Here is a 17,306-nt window from a genome sequence, read left to right as displayed (position 1 = left end):
TTATTGCGATTTGTTTACTTATTTGTACATATCGATACGGCAGACGTGTTGATTGCTGACTTAGGCCTTGTTGACTTGTACATACGTGACATTTGTCGCAATTGATGGCCGATGCAGCAAACAAATCAGTTGAAAGCGAATGAGTTTGTTAAATAAATCCTACAGTCATAAATTAATAAGGATTAAATTACATTAAACATAAATCGACTATGTGACATAATTAATCGAATAAGAAGCTATACGGAATAATGAAAAGAATTGAGTTGAGAAACGACGATCGCGGTAAACGACGCGATATGAAATTAATTATAAACAATAAATAGCGAAGTTAATAAAATACGTCAGTTATCGGGAACCCCCGTCGTTCTTTATCTTCATGCTTTCCTGATGATCCCTCTTCAGGGCTGATACCTACGCACGCCCACGCATCCCGAAGCAAGAATACATGCCGGATAGGTAATTCCTCGCGGCTCCCTCGCTTGCTTTTCCACCCTCTCGCAACAACAAATCGCGCATACGTCGCGCGCACAAAGAGTCTTCGCCCACGTTCGCCGCGCTCGCGGCTCGGTTATGCCTTATTTATGAGTGCAAGAGGCGCTCATGCCCGTTTCCTTACCCGATAGCGCAACAAAACAGCGAGATGCTGAAAGTTATTTCTCGCGGAAAGCGGAATCCCGACCGGAATTCGCGCGCGGCATCCTCCGCTCCTCTCCTTCTCTCCCTTCTTCACTCTCGATTTATTAAGAGAATAATCTGAGTTTTCTGATTGAGCTAATTTTGCGTAACCGCAAACGGTCGGGGAATGTCTAAGGAATTTGTGAATAATGGAGGCGAATTTGCACTTAATTATCACTCTCTCGAGGCTATCTGTTAAAAGATAAGGATCTCGTCTGTTTACGCCTGAGCATAATCACCGGCGCTCTGAAAGTTTTCTAAACTATTGATCATTTTAAAAATAACTCAATCTTTCCCCCAACTACAAGTCGGATGTATCTGTTGCGCCGTAGAGATAAGAAATGAAGCGCACGTTCGAACGTAACCGCGAAATACCTTCTCGCGCGGAGAAAAGGAAGAATATAAGTGAAGAAGATACCGCTGCGCGCGTTAGGACTCGGCGAGGTGAACCCTTGATACATTGTCTAGATACTTGCATTGTACGGAGGTACTGATCTACGAGGCAATCCGTATTATCTGGCAGAGGAGAATTGGAGCGATCTAACGATCCGGCGCATCCATATACACATATATCCTGTATATATGGTTGCACCCCGAACGAGCACGGAGAAGCCTCATCACCGAGACGAGATTGAGAATCGTGACTGATTAATACGCGAGCCATATCGCGATCCAGAATTTTTTGGCGTCGAATATGGAATGCTTATGATATATTTATTGAACAGTGATATGAACATGCTCGTATCGAGAGATTGCTTGAAAATTGCGAGAACCTCAGTATACCTCAAAATTCACAAGTGTAAAGTCTATATAAACAATAAATATATATTATATATATATATATTTTCATATATATTTTTTATATAATTCATTTATAGAATTATATTACTTGATATTATTGTATTAAATGCGAATCACGATGGCACTGCTTCAAAGTGCATAGGATAATAACGAATGATTTATCGCAGGTCATTTGCGACCGATCGGAACATCAGGACAGCGCATTTCTGTCGGGGAACTTTAATTTGTTGCTTCGCGTTCGAAGGGATATATTCAGGAATTACGCGGGCAGGGCATTGTGAGCGAGATAAGTTATTCTCGCGGCAGAACGCCGCAGAGCGAAGCCGAGAGGTCCTGATTTATCGGGAGTTCTCTCTCCCGAAGATGGGGGCATGTACTCCGGGGAAACGTGACTCGTTAATCGGTACCATCGTACCGGGCATTTTATCCGGTTAATAACCAGCCGTGAAATGAACGCGGGAATACTATAAATACTTCGGGGATTATCCGGGGAAGGAGTCGGGAATGAAGATTAGAGTCGGTCTCGATCTCGAGATAAGATAGGACTTTCCAATTTAGTCGCTTCTTTATCACTCCCGATAGGTGTTGCAAATTTTCTCGAGAGAGAGAGAAAGAAAGAGAAGAGAGATGCTCTGATTTTACAAGATTCGTTCGACAAATATAACGGGTAAGAGATAATAAAGTAGCGCGGAGCTTCTTAGCGAGAGCCACAAAGGAAATGGCAAATTAACGGAGGAATTATATGGCGGCGTATGTGCGATAGAACTCGTTTCTCCGCGAGGCAACGTGAGCCGAGAGTGAAGGACGACGCGTGTTTGCGTACCGTTTGCGCGACAGTTACAATATCTCCGCCGATTTGCATAACATGTCCTCATTACCGAAAACCCGGCACGGCAGCGTAAAGAAGAACGGTAAAGGCCCGTTAACGCGTCGTGGGATAAGCATCGTGGGATTTTTTCGAAAAACGCCAAGAACGGCGGAAACGACGTTCCTCTTCCCGACGAAGCGGTCCCGAGCTTAAAGAATCTTCATTACCGCATGAAAGGACACAAAAGTCTGTTACACCCGAGAATACGCGAAAAAGAAAAGAAAAGGGTAAGGTCGTTAGCCCTCGAGGAAAGCGTGTTCGATAAACGAAAGATTCACGGCACCGGCAAGTACGCAATTTATAAGCTTCGCTTTGGATATATACGAAGCCGCACTCGAGGCAAGCCTAATGGACTTATTTCACTTGCACTCTGAACTCCTTATAAATGGAGTTCGAGCCTCTGCTGAACGTGCTCGTGTCATTTGTTTTCGTAGAGGCCTGTCGTTACACGCGGGGTATAACTTCACCACCATGGCGGTATACGTAAATTCACGCGTCCTGAAAGCCTTTATTTCTCATTTTGCGCTGCATGCGGCTCGGGATGCTTATTTCGCCCCTTCGGTAGATATCCTCGGCGTGCACTTTCACGATATGTCTCCCACGGGAATGAAACGCTCGCTCGTTAAGCCGCGCGCGCGCGAGTATTCCTTTAATAAACGTCGATTAAACGGACGCGCCTTTGGCAGTCGCGCCAATTAAGTCTTGAGCCGCTTTTAATTGTTCTTAACGAGGCTAAAACGCGCGCGCGTATTCTACTGTCACGTCGCATAACAATGACTAACGGTCAGCCCGCGAGCGTGTCTTTACTCCGTTTTCTATTGCAATGTCGATGACAAGTCGATGACACGACAATCGATTTACGCTCATTCATACGTGAATCGAGGACGCACAATATTTCCATTGAGAGCAGAGAGAATTGAAAGTCGTGGGCTGAGAGTTTAGGTCGAGAACTTGGAAATTATATCGATAAAAATTTATAATAATTATGAAGAAAATTATATTAATTAACGTACATATATTCCGTATATAATTCGCGTCATAAATTAAGTTTAATTTTCCCCTTTTCTAATGTCTCCGGAAATAATTTTCTAATAATGTAAATCGGAGCAGATTTCTCTCTTCCGCAAACCCTTTCCTTTTCTCGAATAAATATTGCGCTACAACGGCATATGCATTAGTCCCTCCGCGACCCTTATAAATGGGCGCCTATGGCGCATCTGGACGAGCAAATTGGCCGGATGCCGAGCGATTGCGATGATCGCAGTGGTTCCGATTCATCGATTCGTGCATACGCTACGCTGGACGTATGCGGACCAAACGGGAATGCATAACGAATCGTGCAATTACAACGCGAATGAATGTCGGGGAATTAATTAGGAACGAGACGATAAGGGGGAGAAAGAGAAAGAGAAACGTTATCGACTTAACATAGGCTTCATTTAGTTACGCGACAGCTTATTAACTGTTCGTTAGATCGCGAACGCGGTTCCCGATCCGTGATAGTTATTCTATGTGGCGATCGTGGCGCAGAGAGATGTGCGCTGGTCTTAATGAGCCGGAGAATCCGACTTCAAATCCGATCAAAAATTGTCGGTTTTTATTCGATCGCCACCTCTCGGAAGCAGTAGGGATGGCAACCCACCGGGAGTATCTCTTGCCTAGCTCTCTATATTTAGAGAGGGAACCGATCCCCCAGGTTGGGGGTTAGGCATCAATGAAATAAATGCGCAGGCTTTTAATTTTAAAATGGATCGTTCATAATTCAGTTAAACAAGTTTCTTATAATTACATAAGGAATTTATTTAACTGAATTATAGTATAAACAATCAATTTTAAAATTAAAAGCCTGCACACATTTATTTCATTGTTGCCTAACCCTAAACGATCCATTTTAAAAAGTTTCAAAAAATAATTTAATATTTTTATAAGACTGTCAAGAAACGTTCGCATTGTATCAAAATCCGTGGGTTTTAAATGCCGCGCGACCCTTATTTAACATCGCCTTTATGTCGGCGCCTCTCTCAGTCCGCCTATTTTTAATTAAATGTTAAGGTCGCCCTTGGCACGCTACACGGACGGAAGGCTCGCATGGCGTTATGCGTCTTGAGAGAAACGTGGGCGCTTTATATAATATTCTATAAAGCGTTTGCGCGCTCATCGAAGGAAAGATAACGCGATTAACGATGAAAACCATCGCCGCAATTATTTCGCGAGGCGGCTTGCACTCGTTGCAATAAAAGCGCGACGCACAAATTACGAGTCCACTCTTGGAATTAATCATGGAGCGGAATTAACGCTGAACGAGCGCAATTATCCGGTCGGTGATACTATTATTAAAACAAAAGCGAAGCATCCGGACCACTTCAGACGCTGACGAGCGGATTTAAATCGGTCGGATATCATTCACTCTAATCATTAGCTATTAATATATTCGTTCGTTTTTATCGGTCGATAAACGGGAAAAACGATGAGTTAAATTAGTTAAAGAGCTCTCGGAAGCCGCTCTCAGAAGCGTCTCGAGCACGTCTCGACTACCTGTCGCGTTGACTGGTTTTGATTGCGTACTATTGACTCTTTGAACTTCGAGATTACTCCAGCGACGGAATTTGCTTTTCTAGCAAGAAAAACATTTCCTCAATATTAAGAATCTTTTTCGGAAAGTTAAAATTTGTCGCTGCTTTCTATCGGAAAATCATATACACAATTAATTTTTCTGAGAAAAGATAAAATTATCGATAAATAAAGAATCTAAAATCTAATCAAATTGGAAGAAATAATTTATACAGCATAATTTTAATAATTTTTTAATTATTTACTATCGTTTTATGTTAAATTTTTTTACTTTCAAAACTTTTAAATGATGAATTTATCGCTGCAAAATTTCGTGGTCACGACAGGCGGAAACTTGCTTCGTGTGCAACTTGAATCGCTCTTTTTTTTGCGTACCAAATCTGTCAACTTATTCCAGGACACAGTTCACCTACTTTGCCAATTCGCTCGCGTGGTCAGACATTCAACGCCCAATCATCGATAATCATCATTAGTTTCGTTTTTCCATACAGCATTTTCAAGTCTAGGTGAACGGAGGACATGTGGCCGAGGAGGGTTGAAGATTCTTCGATTACAAACGTCGACTCACCTTCAGATCGACATGCCGTCCGTCGTGCGAATGTCGTCGATGGAAACCCGTCACGCTCGAAAGGATCGTCGACACGATCATGCGATCACGATTGTATTTGGTCACGTGTCGATATCAATTACATTCCCGACAGGAAAGTCCGGCTCGCGATAGCGTTTATTCCAGATCGATTAAGTTCGAGGGGAATTTTTTTTTTATTCGTTAAGATAAACACGATATAGAGATTTCCGACACACTTCTACTCCGACAGATACGATTTACGATCTCTATGATGATCCACGAGACACACCTGACGAAGAGTAGAACCACACTGAGCTGGTGGCTGTCGCGAGTATCCCTCCTCCGGCCTCTGCCCCCCTTCTTCATCGTGTGTCCTTTCTCTTCCTCTCTACCGAGCAACCCTATCTGACCTTTTCTTGCCTCTGGATCTGCTTTGACAAGCTGGGAAGCCTAATCCAGTATTTTTTCCCATCCTCTTTGAAAAGACCTTTGAAGAGAGTGCCGCGGTGTATACTTGATAGGAATAATACAACCAAGCGGAATAAAAATGAGAACCAAGCAATGCACGTATGTCCATATTTAGTCTATTACTAATAGTAGAAATCTTGAATCTACAACGCTGCACGTATATTCATATTTAACTCTATTACCAGTATTAGAAATCTTGAATCTACGATTGACTAATTTGGAATCGGTTTGTTCTTAATAAAAATTAGATAAAATGACAGTTTTATTATTTAATTCCTATAATACTCGAGTTAATCTTGGTAGCCAAACCGTAAAAGAAAAGTATTATATATTTTCAAGATTAATTAAAACTGCGCTTTCAACTTCTTTCGCCTCTCATTATTCTTTCGTTGACTTCAAATGCACACTTTGCTACGTAGTTTAGAAGGATCTAAGGCATTCTACGGTAAAAAAGTTCAAGCTTATATATATCATCCGCGTTCGCGAAGGCACGGACTGTTTTCAGCGCCTTGGCGATCCCTCGCGGCTTTAACGACGCGAGCCGTCGTGTTCGCCGATTCTACCGGCGCGGGTTTATGGATTACGGTGCTTCCAACACCATAAAGTCTGCCAGAGGAGATCAGCAGACGCGCGCGTGAGTCACGAAGGCAGAAGGAAACGACCGCGCGCGTCCTGCATGTATATATATAAACGTTAATATCGCTCATTCTCCTTATGACGCGCGCCGAGCCGAGGAGTGCAAGGGCCTCTCCGGTAAAGGTGAAACCGTTAACCGCATCCCGACCGATGTGGATTCCTCTAATCTCCCCGGCCCTTAATCATCATTGTTCCTGGAGAAATACCACGCAATACATCGTGGAATTTAAAGATCCCGACGCGGCCTGAGAAAATCGGGATCACGCGATCGCTGATGGCATCGCTCGCGAAATCACACCATTTTCGCGTTTCTCGCGGAATACGGTCCAAGTATTGCGTCCGATAGGCGGATTCCCCGCGGAATGCGGTCACGTTGTGGAACCGCGGCGAGTGTGAGAAAGTCGCCGGAAAGAATTCCACCTTGGAAACAGATTGATTTCCGTGGCGTCGGGACACTCGTCATTTTATTTTCCAGCAGTTTCTTACGGCTCAATACGAAAATATTGAAAAATGAAAATTCCGTCAAATTTTACTACCACTAAAGAGAGATCAACTTTGAGTTTTGATCGACGAGTTTAAATAAAAGCATTTTAGAGATTCTCATAGTGGTCGTGCTGTGTGTAAAATAGAAATAAATATATGCGCATCTATTCGTATAAGTATCATATATTCATTAATGTCATCTGTTTCATTATTATTATTAAGCGTCGCGTGTTTTCTTATATTGAGTCCAACTACTCGCTTAGATTACTTGTCATCACGTCGACAGATTATGTCACCGCATAAATCAATGTTCCAGTTTATGTCATGAAATATACGGGACAAAAATCGAAGTCTATAGCATCGTGTTTCTGGGGACGAAGGGATTGACTCGACGATCCGTAAATTATATGCGGACGAACGTTGTCGCGCGAGCATAAATTATGCACGCGCGTGTTTCTCGGCGATGTCGCCGTTCTCTTCGTCATCCTCCGGTGGCACATCGCGCGTTCAGCGCGTTGTACCCGCGTCCTCTCGAGCCTTTTGTTCGTACGCACGCGTTCGATGCATCCGCGTGATCGGCGTGACTCGCATCACATTCGCGGTCGCCTCATTGTTCGTACGGGCGATGTGCGCAACTCCAGATACTCAAGGCGAGAAGCGTCGTCGGATACTCGAATACAATCGGACGCAACCCGTTTGAAAGCCATTGGTATGCAAGAGGCGGAATTAAAGTGACGAAATTAGGGGAACCCCATGTATTTCTTTCCTCCCTCTTTCCATCGTGATACACACGCGGTATACAGGACGCGAGTGACTCACTCCGTGCTTCACAGCGCGTGCCACGAACCGTGCTGCGTCATGTGGAAATCTCTCTGGATATCATTCGGAACTTTCGTAGAATTTTCCTTGTCCAATCTATTTTCATGATCCCTCGAAAAATTTTCAGTATTAAAAGAATAGACGATAGAGTTTTTTAATTTTGACAGCAACACTAGTCAACTTTAACAATATATGCTCTAACGATAGATTTCTCTGCTTAGCTTTCTGAAAATTATAGTGTTAAATTGAGAATATCTAGAAAATAATAGCATTGCTGATTCAATGTCTTTCTTTTTGTTCGAAAGACAACATGCCCAGGGAATCAAGTCGTTTTATCCATATAAAGCCCCGAGAAAATGATTGATATTCAGGGAAATGCTCGCGTGCCGACAAACTTTCTGCGCGCATTGCGGCGTTATAGTCACTTCCGTTCGTGGTTTCCGTTTCGCGTTTTTCTGTCGACGATAAAACAATGGCCCAGATGTAATTTAATCTAATTCAATAAGTAAACCTAATTTATTCTTTAAGTTTTATCTTCCAGTTTTCTGGGAGAATATCTAAACGTATTTAGATACTTTAAATATGAAAAGTCGGCGCGACAGCAGAACAAACTCGAGAGCTTAAAAGTTAATCCATCCCCTATCGTGTTATATTTATAGATTTGCTCGCGGTGAGCTCTAATTAAGAGAGCCCGTGAAGGATGAATAAATTAACCTTCTGATTCACTGAGACTAACGATCTGCGCATTGATATGCGACTGCTAATTTATTGCCAGCGTCGACGTTTTTCGTAGCACGACGAGGAGAGACGTTCGAGTAGTCAATTAAAGAGTTCCATTCTTCTACTTTAATTAACAAAATGTGAATTCTAGGTATTTATATATTATCAGTTTTGTAGAAAACCTGATATTTTTAAAGTTAATCCAGCGTTTTTAGAGTGACGCAAGAGTGTCATGACACTCATGACTATTTGGTTAAAAATGTTAAAATTAAATCTCCCCGACTATCATTTGTGTGCAATGTAATATGTTTCGTGTATATCTGTCGCTACATGTCCTCCATCTACACCAGGGAGTTGACAGCAAGTAATACGTGATAACGTCGCTTCCGGTTGTGGGGACGCGAAACAAACGCCAAGCAAAAGCGCAGAAAATTACTACTACTTTGTCGCGTGCGCGCAACTGCATTTCGTTCACCTGGTATATACACCTGGCCAGGTCATGACCCTTCCTCTAAAAGTATATGATTAGTGTTTAATGAGTCAGCTTCGGGAATATTATTAAATATTTAATAATTTCCATGATATTGAATAATATTCCCAATAATGACTCATTAAGCGTTAAAAGAAAATAAAAGCGTTAAAAAAAAAATAAAGCGTTAATTAATTCAAAATATTAATTTTAATGAAATTCCGTGACATTTTCTTGTAAAACAATATTTACCGAGGCATGAATATTGAAAAATAATCGTTCACAGAACGTTACCTAATTTTTTTCATTACGCCAGCAATTCTGTATTTTGCATTACGTAAACAAATGAATTAAAAATTCAACAAGGTGCAGAATCAAATATTCGCAATGCGGGTAATTTTATGACTTTTTCCACTCTCTCGTCTCGCTGTCGAAATCCGGAGAACTCATAAACGTGGCCAGGCGTTAAGTGTTACCTCCGCAAGTTTCACTTTTCCTTTTACGCGCTATTATTATCATTGCTTTCGCACAAGTGTAGGTGGAATTTCCACTTTTCCGCAAATCACGTTCTATCGCTCTTTTTTTTCCTTCTACCTTTCTATCTCACTTGTTCCCCTTTCCCATTATCTCCCGTCATCGACAAAATATATATAAAATTATTAACTGTTATATCGAGGAACGCAATTAATTGCTATCAGTCAGCCTGCAGTCTCCATTAAAATGTCACTAGCTGCTTAAGCATAAACAAGTCGTTTACCTCATTTTTAGCCACTTTTATAGTCTCGCAGTCGGATTCGACGTAAAAGATGGAACTCATTTCTGGACGGAACCACATAGTTCTCGCTTCTCCCTTTCTGAATAATTTATTAACGCGTAATCAGCGAGTTTCTCGTTTCCATCGCCGTTTTAAACATAAAAAAGATACGCAATCGCATCACTATACACTCCACGAATATTTAGCGTGAAATTATTCCATCGTTATATCATCAATCTTTTTCGACAGTATTTTCGACAATTAAAACAGTCTTCTTATCTTCGCATCGTAAATCACTTTTCCTCTTCCGAAATTTATCGTTCAAGAACGTATTTACTTCCGCCCCCTGTGTTTTTATCTAATCACCGGCAAGCCTCTTCTCTCAGTTTAAATCGTTTACACAAATATCGGATGCTGAGCAATTCAAGATTTTAATTACATGAGAGGCACTTTTGAACGGGACATCTTACCGTCGCGGTGGTCCCGTGAAAACTGGAAAGCGAAACTGTAATCACGCACCTTCCCCCGTTTAAGTACGCAACGCGTGTCCCTCCCTACTCTATCACAAGTACTCTCTCTTTCTCTTTCTCACTCCTCGTCATCCCTATCTCCCCTTTTGCCAGTCGATTATCTCTCAACCCGCATTAATTCCTTACTCAACGAAAGCAGCTGCAAAAGGCTCGTAACGAGTGAAGTAACGCCAGAATTTCAATTGTATGTATGTACGATGGCATGCATTTAAATTAACTGATTAAGGCGAGAAAATGTTTCCTTAACGCAAAATGTAAAGCTGTAATTTGCTCTTTCCCGACGGATTTTTTTGGAGAAATTAATTTCACAAAATGACTGCTGGAATGGAATTGTTAACAACGGCGGAACCTCATTTTATTCCAGGGTAGAAAGTTAACCCCTGTACACAAATCGATAATAATCAATCTATATTACAAATAATTAATAACTGTTCTTAATAATCCAATAATTCATTACACTAATTGTAAGTTTGGAGTGACGGTGCCGCATATAGAGTGCTTTGCGAATTTCAAGAAGATCGCGCGGCTATGCTTTTCAGATATTCCGGTTATTGTCCGCAGTACCGATTCAGTTGCGGTGAAACGTATGCAAAAGCCACGCATAAACTGCTGCTCGATCCTACGATTAACCATGCGAGAACGCTCGTCCTGGCGAATTGTGCGGCCGAAGATTACGAGGTGAACGATTCGCAACGCTAAGCCTTAAACGATAACGCGGCAAATGAACGATAAGATTATACAAGATAAGACAATTTATATAACTTAGAAAGCTTTCGAAATTTTCCTAAAATAAAAAATATCTCAATTATTCTACGACGCGTGTATCCTAAAAATAACTTTTTATCCGTTGCCGGAACAACATTTGCGTAGGCATGGCGACCGTCCGAGAGCGATATAAGAGTGGTCAATACTCGTTTCAAGAGGACCGATCCCCTTTTCGTTCACCCCATGTTGCCAGGATACGAGGGTGCTTATCGGTTCCTTGTAACGCTTATCAGGACAAACTTTCGATACGCGCTGAAAATTATCACGAATTTGCGTCGCCGCGGAACAGGTTTTCCTTGTAATTCAACCGATTACTGAACATTGCGTAGGTTTCGTACCGGGAACGAACGATGGACTCGGACAAAGATACGCGGTGCGCGCGACCGAAGGTCTCGCCGACTTCGAGCGACAACAATTGCGGAGTAAGGCGGCTTTGGATCGCCTGAGGAGGACGATCGGCGTGCAATGTGGACAAGCCGAGCCGAGGAATTTGGAGGAACGTCTGGTGAGGGAAAAAAGAGCTACCATAAAATCGTCAAGATATCAAAGATTAAAAAAATAGAGCAATATCTTAATTTTCAATAATTTAATTCTTATTACAGCTAATTAAGACCCAGTTTAAATTGCCCTTGCTCACTGTGCGACCTGAATATGTGACAGCGACGAACAATTTACCATTAGACAAGAAGTGCGAAATATCGGAAAACTATACATCCTTGTTTTATATATGAAATAAAATTACTAAATTATACTAATTGTGTAAAATATAAAATATAATTAAATATAAAAAATAATTAAATTGAATTTGTCGAATAATATTTGCGTAAATACAAAACAGTTTAATCAATAAAATTTTAAATTCTTATCACCATTAAGGTAAACGTTTGTTATAACTTGTTAAATCAAATTTATTGCAAAACGACAAAGTAATTGTATGTTCTATATTAATGAAGTATCGTTCTCAATTGTTTCTGTAAATTGACAAATTTACCTTCTGTCATTGAATGTCATAATTCGCAGTTCATAAACGTATCTCGTTTCCCAATTTCCAAACGACTATAATAGTAATCTAATAAAATGAAACTTCCAGACAACAAAAATCCCGTGTGGTATTCGTTCATCCGCGAAAACGCGAGAAGTAAGCGACGAATTGTAAAATCGTGTTTACCTTACAATCAGTAATATAATTGTATGAAGTTTAATCAGTTAATATTAAATTTATGAAAACAATTTATAATCTTATAAATTAATTTATGTAAAAACATCAAAAAGTTTGATACTTTAATTTATATTTTCGTAAAATATAATTTAAAAAAAATACGCCAGACACTTTTGGAAGAAAAACATAATTTGTCGTCATACTAAATATACTTTGTAAAGGATACGCGACTCATATTCCCCACGGATACAAATATTCCGAAATATCAATCGTCCCGTCATCTGATAACGTATTATACAGTTTCGCAAATTGTCGAAAGGGTACAAAATATAGAATAATGACTGATCTTTATCCTGATCCGCCGTTACTTGTTCAGTCCACTGAGATCTACCATAAAAACGTCGGAATGATACCGAACTATCTTGGATATATTCCCGGAGCAGTGTTCAGGTAAGTTTAATTAATTAATTAAACACAACTAATTAGATTATATGAGAATATGAGGATAAATATGAGGATCGGAAGATCCTAAGATGTATCAACCCGGAGATCTAAGGATTTAAAAATTCAAGATCTAAGAATGAGGAACTGGATCTTAAGAATGAGAGTCCGAGGAAAAAGGACTCAGGAATTTGAGAATCCGAGGATCTAAATATAAAAAACATCACAGTTTTTTCAACAACGTCTTTACTTTGTAGATGCGGTAAAACATTCGGAGCTGATTCAAGAGATGTGAAACTATGGCTTCGAAAAGACTCCGACCTGTAATTTATCTTCACAACAGTATCGTTTATTCAATCGATTACTGCCAATCATACTGACCACAAAACCACTTAATTGAACCATACATCACGTCAAAATATATAAAAATTTACAATATCCAGATATATCCAGATGAATATAAATTTAATATCACAAATATAACGGGAATAAATCATTTCATCATCAATTCTAGGCGATAAATATGTATAAAAATTGCAGTAAGTCAGCGTAATTAGAATTCCTTCATAATCGTATCAAGTGAACTTTTTACACACCTAACGTATTCGAGCAGTACGAAAGCTACGCGAAAAATTAGTGCAGTGTGCAAGACACTTATTAATAGTCATCGAATATACATACACATATATACATATGTATAGTTTCAATTATTGGGACGCCCATTTCTTCAAGATATCGGCGGCTGCTTTCAAATTTTCGTCTTTCTGTTAAAACGCAATATTCGATATTTAACAAACGCCGAAGTCATTTGCTGTGAAAGTTATTGCACTTACCTTCGCGAGTCGGCACCTTACCTTTATAAAACAGTACCGCACATAGTCTTCCGCTAGACTTTTATGTTCAGGACCATAAAACGCCGAAGGAGGAATACCTTGAAGACCGACGTTCTTCGTCATCCACTTAGTGAATCTGTAGTCCTTGTTCTCGTCCGTCTCCTCCTGCAGTTTCACTTTGTTCTCCAACGCGGACCAGTTAGCAAGCATAAAGTATCCACCCTCGGGTATCGTTGGTATCATGCCAACTTCTTGAAGAAATTTAGCCATGAAGTCGCGTTTCGGTAATAATTCCATTGCCAGACTGTGGAAGTAACATTCCGGCTGCCCTAAGCGTTCCATTTCCAATTCGAATCCGATAGCTACCGCTTCCTGCAATTAAAACACAAGTAATTCATTAATTTATTTGTCAGAGTAAAGTTTATAAACTGAATAATTTTGCTTAATTCGTTACCTGAGTCGGTGTGGTACAGGTATACACGGTGTTCTGATGTACAACTTGCAGATTGTGCAATAAATTTGCTGGTCCATAAGCCCAACCTATTTTCCAGCCTGTAACGCTGAACGTTTTGCCCGCTGATCCAATCGTGATTGTACGTTCATACATACCGGGCAATGTTGCTAATTAAAATAATAAATTTGTTTTAGATTATTCTAAGGATTCTATATCGCGTATGACACATTTTGTAAGGTAATTCTTACCGATTCTTATGTGCTTGTACGGCTTGTAAACGATATGCTCATAAACCTCATCAGAAACCACAAGCACGTTCCATTTCTTCGCGAGATCAGCAATAAATTGTAATTCGTCCAGCGTAAAAACTTTTCCTATGGGATTGTGTGGAGTGTTGAGGACGATACCTTTAGTTTTCTCGTTGAAGAGACTTTCCATTTCTTTCCTATCGAATACCCAATCGCCAGAGGTGACCGTGCCCGATGTAGATTTCTGCGAAAAGGTAATATTATATATATCTAATGCAAAACACTTATTCCTTGCTTCTATTATTCAAAATTCTTACCGGTTTTAATGCTATGTATCTGGGTATTCCTCCGGCACTCTGCACCATAGGTACGTAACAATCGAAGAAGGGTTCAATAATGATCCACTCATCTCCGGGATTAGTGTGACCTTGCAGAGTGGCATATAAAGCTTCGTAAGCACCAGCAGTGATCAACACTTCCTTGTTCGGATCCAAATCACGGTCAATAAGCTTGGAGTAAAACTTTGCAACTGCATTCACTAATCTTGGATGACCCTGCAACATTATTTGTAACAAAATTTATCATACAATGGATAGATAAGATAAAATTAATTATTATCATTGCTAGTTACTGATAATAATTACAATTACATTAACATTATTGTGTGTTAATGTTTTATAAAAAAATTATTCAAATTAATAAGAAGTGTGTGAGGTAATTCGAAAGTCACAACGATTGGAATATCCGTTACTTACAAATCCTCTCGTATACTGTTGCAAAAGAGGATTGTCACTTTTGGCGATAGCGGCCAAGGCATTCGTCACGTTTTCCGGTGCGTGATAGTCAGGAAAGCCCTGACCCAAGTTGAGTGGCTTGTACTGCAAAGCGAGCTGGATGTATTCGACCCTAACCAAACAAACATAACCAATAACCGATACATAGTAATATACGTTTTAACGTGAGTCTGTTTATTGCTATTTGTATAAAAAATAAATATATGTGTAACTATAAAGTAACGTTTACTTACCAGACAGACTTTTCGTTGCCCTTCAAACGATTCGGTAAATCAAACTTCGACATTCCGGCGATACTCCTAATATTTTTTAATGTACTGAATGAAACGGTCTTACTTGTCGTCAAGAAACAAGCTCTCGTTAGCATCTAGAGGCGCACACAAGCACAATATCTTAAAATGAATCGTGTCCTGTTATATTAATTTAATTGCGCACGATAATTATTATTTTAATTGATGTTTGAAGTTTGGACGATGTCAATATAGATACATATGTACAACTCGGAATACGGAACTCTACTGAATTTAACTGAACTCTACCTTATTCTCACGAATTTGGCTGGAGTGTAAATTATCGCAACAATTGTCGTCATATTTTTTGCTTTGCAAATACTGCAAATTATCGCGAACGATGATAAAAGCTTACGTAATCCGTGTTATGGCGGGAAAGTTAATTTTCGCGAAAACAAGATGTCGCTATTTTTAATCAAACCCAACGCATCGTTCGTAAATTAATAATAATAATGTTCATTTCTATCAATTGTAAATTAACTTGAATCTCAGTTTAACTTATTTTTCATCTTTATCTAGTTGGAAGAATTAGAAAAAGATAAAGAACAAGTCAAATGAAAATTAAAGTTAATCTATAAAGGCCATTGCACGTAACAAAGTTTTAGTCGTAATCGTAAGGTCATAAGAAAATAGACCAATCACACTCGATTATTCTTCGAGCGCGAGGAGAATAATCGACTGTGATTGGTTAATTTTCTTACGGCCTTACGATTATGGCTAAATCTTTGTTACGTGCAATGGCCTTAATAGACATAAGTGATTTTGCCAGTTGAATTAACTTATTGCCAATAATTAACATAATCTGCTTGATTGTTCCTTAGCCGTGTTCTGTAATTCTTATCTTGTAAATAATTTGACTATCTTCGACTACAACTTATTATTGTAATTTTTTCGAGGAATTAGAAAAAGATAAATATAGTATAAAGTTAAACCAATAAGATTAATTCAAGTTTACCTGTATTGATGATAGAAATGGGCGTAATCGTTATAATTATTTCGATTAACTGATTTTATAAGTTGTTATAGTTAACCAGAGCGGAACGCGGTATATACATATATATGTCGTCGCGAGAGTGAAGGTCGTTGAGGAATAGAAAAGGCACGTACTTAATTTCGCTGATTTGTCGCGCTAGGCGAGATGAAACGACGAAGCAATCGAAGCTCGAATAAACGGGACGAACGCAAAGCGAGAAACGGAGCAGGCGAGCACGTCGACGAACTTCCGGTTTCTTTTTGATAATGATAACAGGCACCCGATCCTCACAATCAGTCTATTGGGTTCGATATGGCCAAGACGACGATTTTCCGCCGAACTCGTGCGCAACAAGTGTCGTCCGACGAAAGTGCGCGGATTCGGGGAAAGAAGTATAGTAATTAAAACGGACACGCGCGCGTGACGTGAATCCACGCCATTGGTCGACGGCTCTCGGAAAAATTAATATCGATTATTGAATCGCGCGTCGAATAAAGCGCGCGCGACAATCCGATATAAGCTCCGCCATTTTCGTGCCGCGCCATTTTCGCCGACACTCCTCCCGGGATTGACCTGATTTATTGATGTAAATAAATAGAAATACGTGACACGAAATAACATATGACAGAAATATATCTTACTGGAACAACCGCGCGATCGCGAGGGAGATTTTGATTGGAAACACCATATAATACCGTCGCGTTTTTCCGTTTTCGAAGTTTCGCGGAGCGCGATTTCTCGTCGCGATTCGCGTGACTGTACCGTGTTTGACTCTTGTTCGCCATCGTTTGTTCCGATCTTCCTTTTTATCTTTTGGAACGGGCGCTACTTACCGAGAGCACGAAGAGAACCGTGACGCCTCGCACGACGGACATGTTCGTTTTTAGTGTGCTCTCAATTCGAACGAAATGTAGCAACGAGTTGACAAAGGTCAACCACTTTCACTTTAGCTGTTCACTTTCGATCTGGCGACCGCCGATCGTCGCA

General features: G+C 40.2%; 3 protein-coding genes across 6 annotated transcripts in view; 1 reads left to right on the top strand and 2 right to left on the bottom strand.

Annotated features, from left to right (window-relative positions):
- The window catches only part of LOC112452807, a 33,950-nt gene extending 23,647 nt beyond the window's left edge, over window positions 1-10,303 (bottom strand). Inside the window, exon 1 of one of the 2 annotated variants that reach the window (XM_025013209.1) lies at window positions 9,836-10,303. In XM_025013209.1, coding sequence (XP_024868977.1) covers window positions 9,836-9,913 — 78 coding nt within the window. In that variant the 5' untranslated portion in view covers window positions 9,914-10,303. Of the gene's footprint in view, window positions 1-5,483; window positions 5,778-9,835 lie in introns of those variants that run through there. The other variant, XM_025013208.1, reaches the window with a different exon arrangement.
- A 371-nt stretch (window positions 10,304-10,674) lies between these two features.
- LOC112452811 (UPF0605 protein CG18335-like) lies at window positions 10,675-13,054 on the top strand. Its single transcript, XM_025013217.1, has 7 exons — window positions 10,675-10,727; window positions 10,902-11,040; window positions 11,233-11,329; window positions 11,457-11,632; window positions 11,730-11,849; window positions 12,504-12,736; window positions 12,985-13,054. The coding sequence occupies exons 1-7, from the start codon at window positions 10,675-10,677 to the stop codon at window positions 13,052-13,054; spliced, it is 888 nt and encodes a 295-aa protein (XP_024868985.1).
- On the bottom strand, window positions 12,956-15,699 carry LOC112452809 (kynurenine--oxoglutarate transaminase 3). Of its 3 annotated transcripts, none has more exons than XM_025013215.1 (8): window positions 15,596-15,699; window positions 15,290-15,423; window positions 15,018-15,168; window positions 14,580-14,816; window positions 14,263-14,506; window positions 14,015-14,181; window positions 13,582-13,932; window positions 12,956-13,491 (listed from the first exon to the last, which is right to left on the bottom strand). In XM_025013215.1, the coding sequence occupies exons 2-8, from the start codon at window positions 15,421-15,423 to the stop codon at window positions 13,435-13,437; spliced, it is 1,341 nt and encodes a 446-aa protein (XP_024868983.1). In that variant the 5' UTR covers window positions 15,596-15,699; the 3' UTR covers window positions 12,956-13,434. The 3 variants fall into 3 exon arrangements, with proteins under 3 accessions (XP_024868983.1, XP_024868981.1, XP_024868982.1); XM_025013213.1 differs by having other exon boundaries at window positions 15,290-15,448; window positions 15,596-15,694; XM_025013214.1 differs by having other exon boundaries at window positions 15,290-15,451; window positions 15,602-15,690.
- Window positions 15,700-17,306: the final 1,607 nt, after the last annotated feature.

The sequence above is a fragment of the Temnothorax curvispinosus genome, unplaced genomic scaffold, assembly GCF_003070985.1.
Source record: "Temnothorax curvispinosus isolate PA1 unplaced genomic scaffold, ASM307098v1 QBEX01003684.1, whole genome shotgun sequence".
Lineage (NCBI taxonomy): Eukaryota > Metazoa > Arthropoda > Insecta > Hymenoptera > Formicidae > Temnothorax > Temnothorax curvispinosus.
This window is presented reverse-complemented; position numbering and strand designations above follow the sequence as displayed.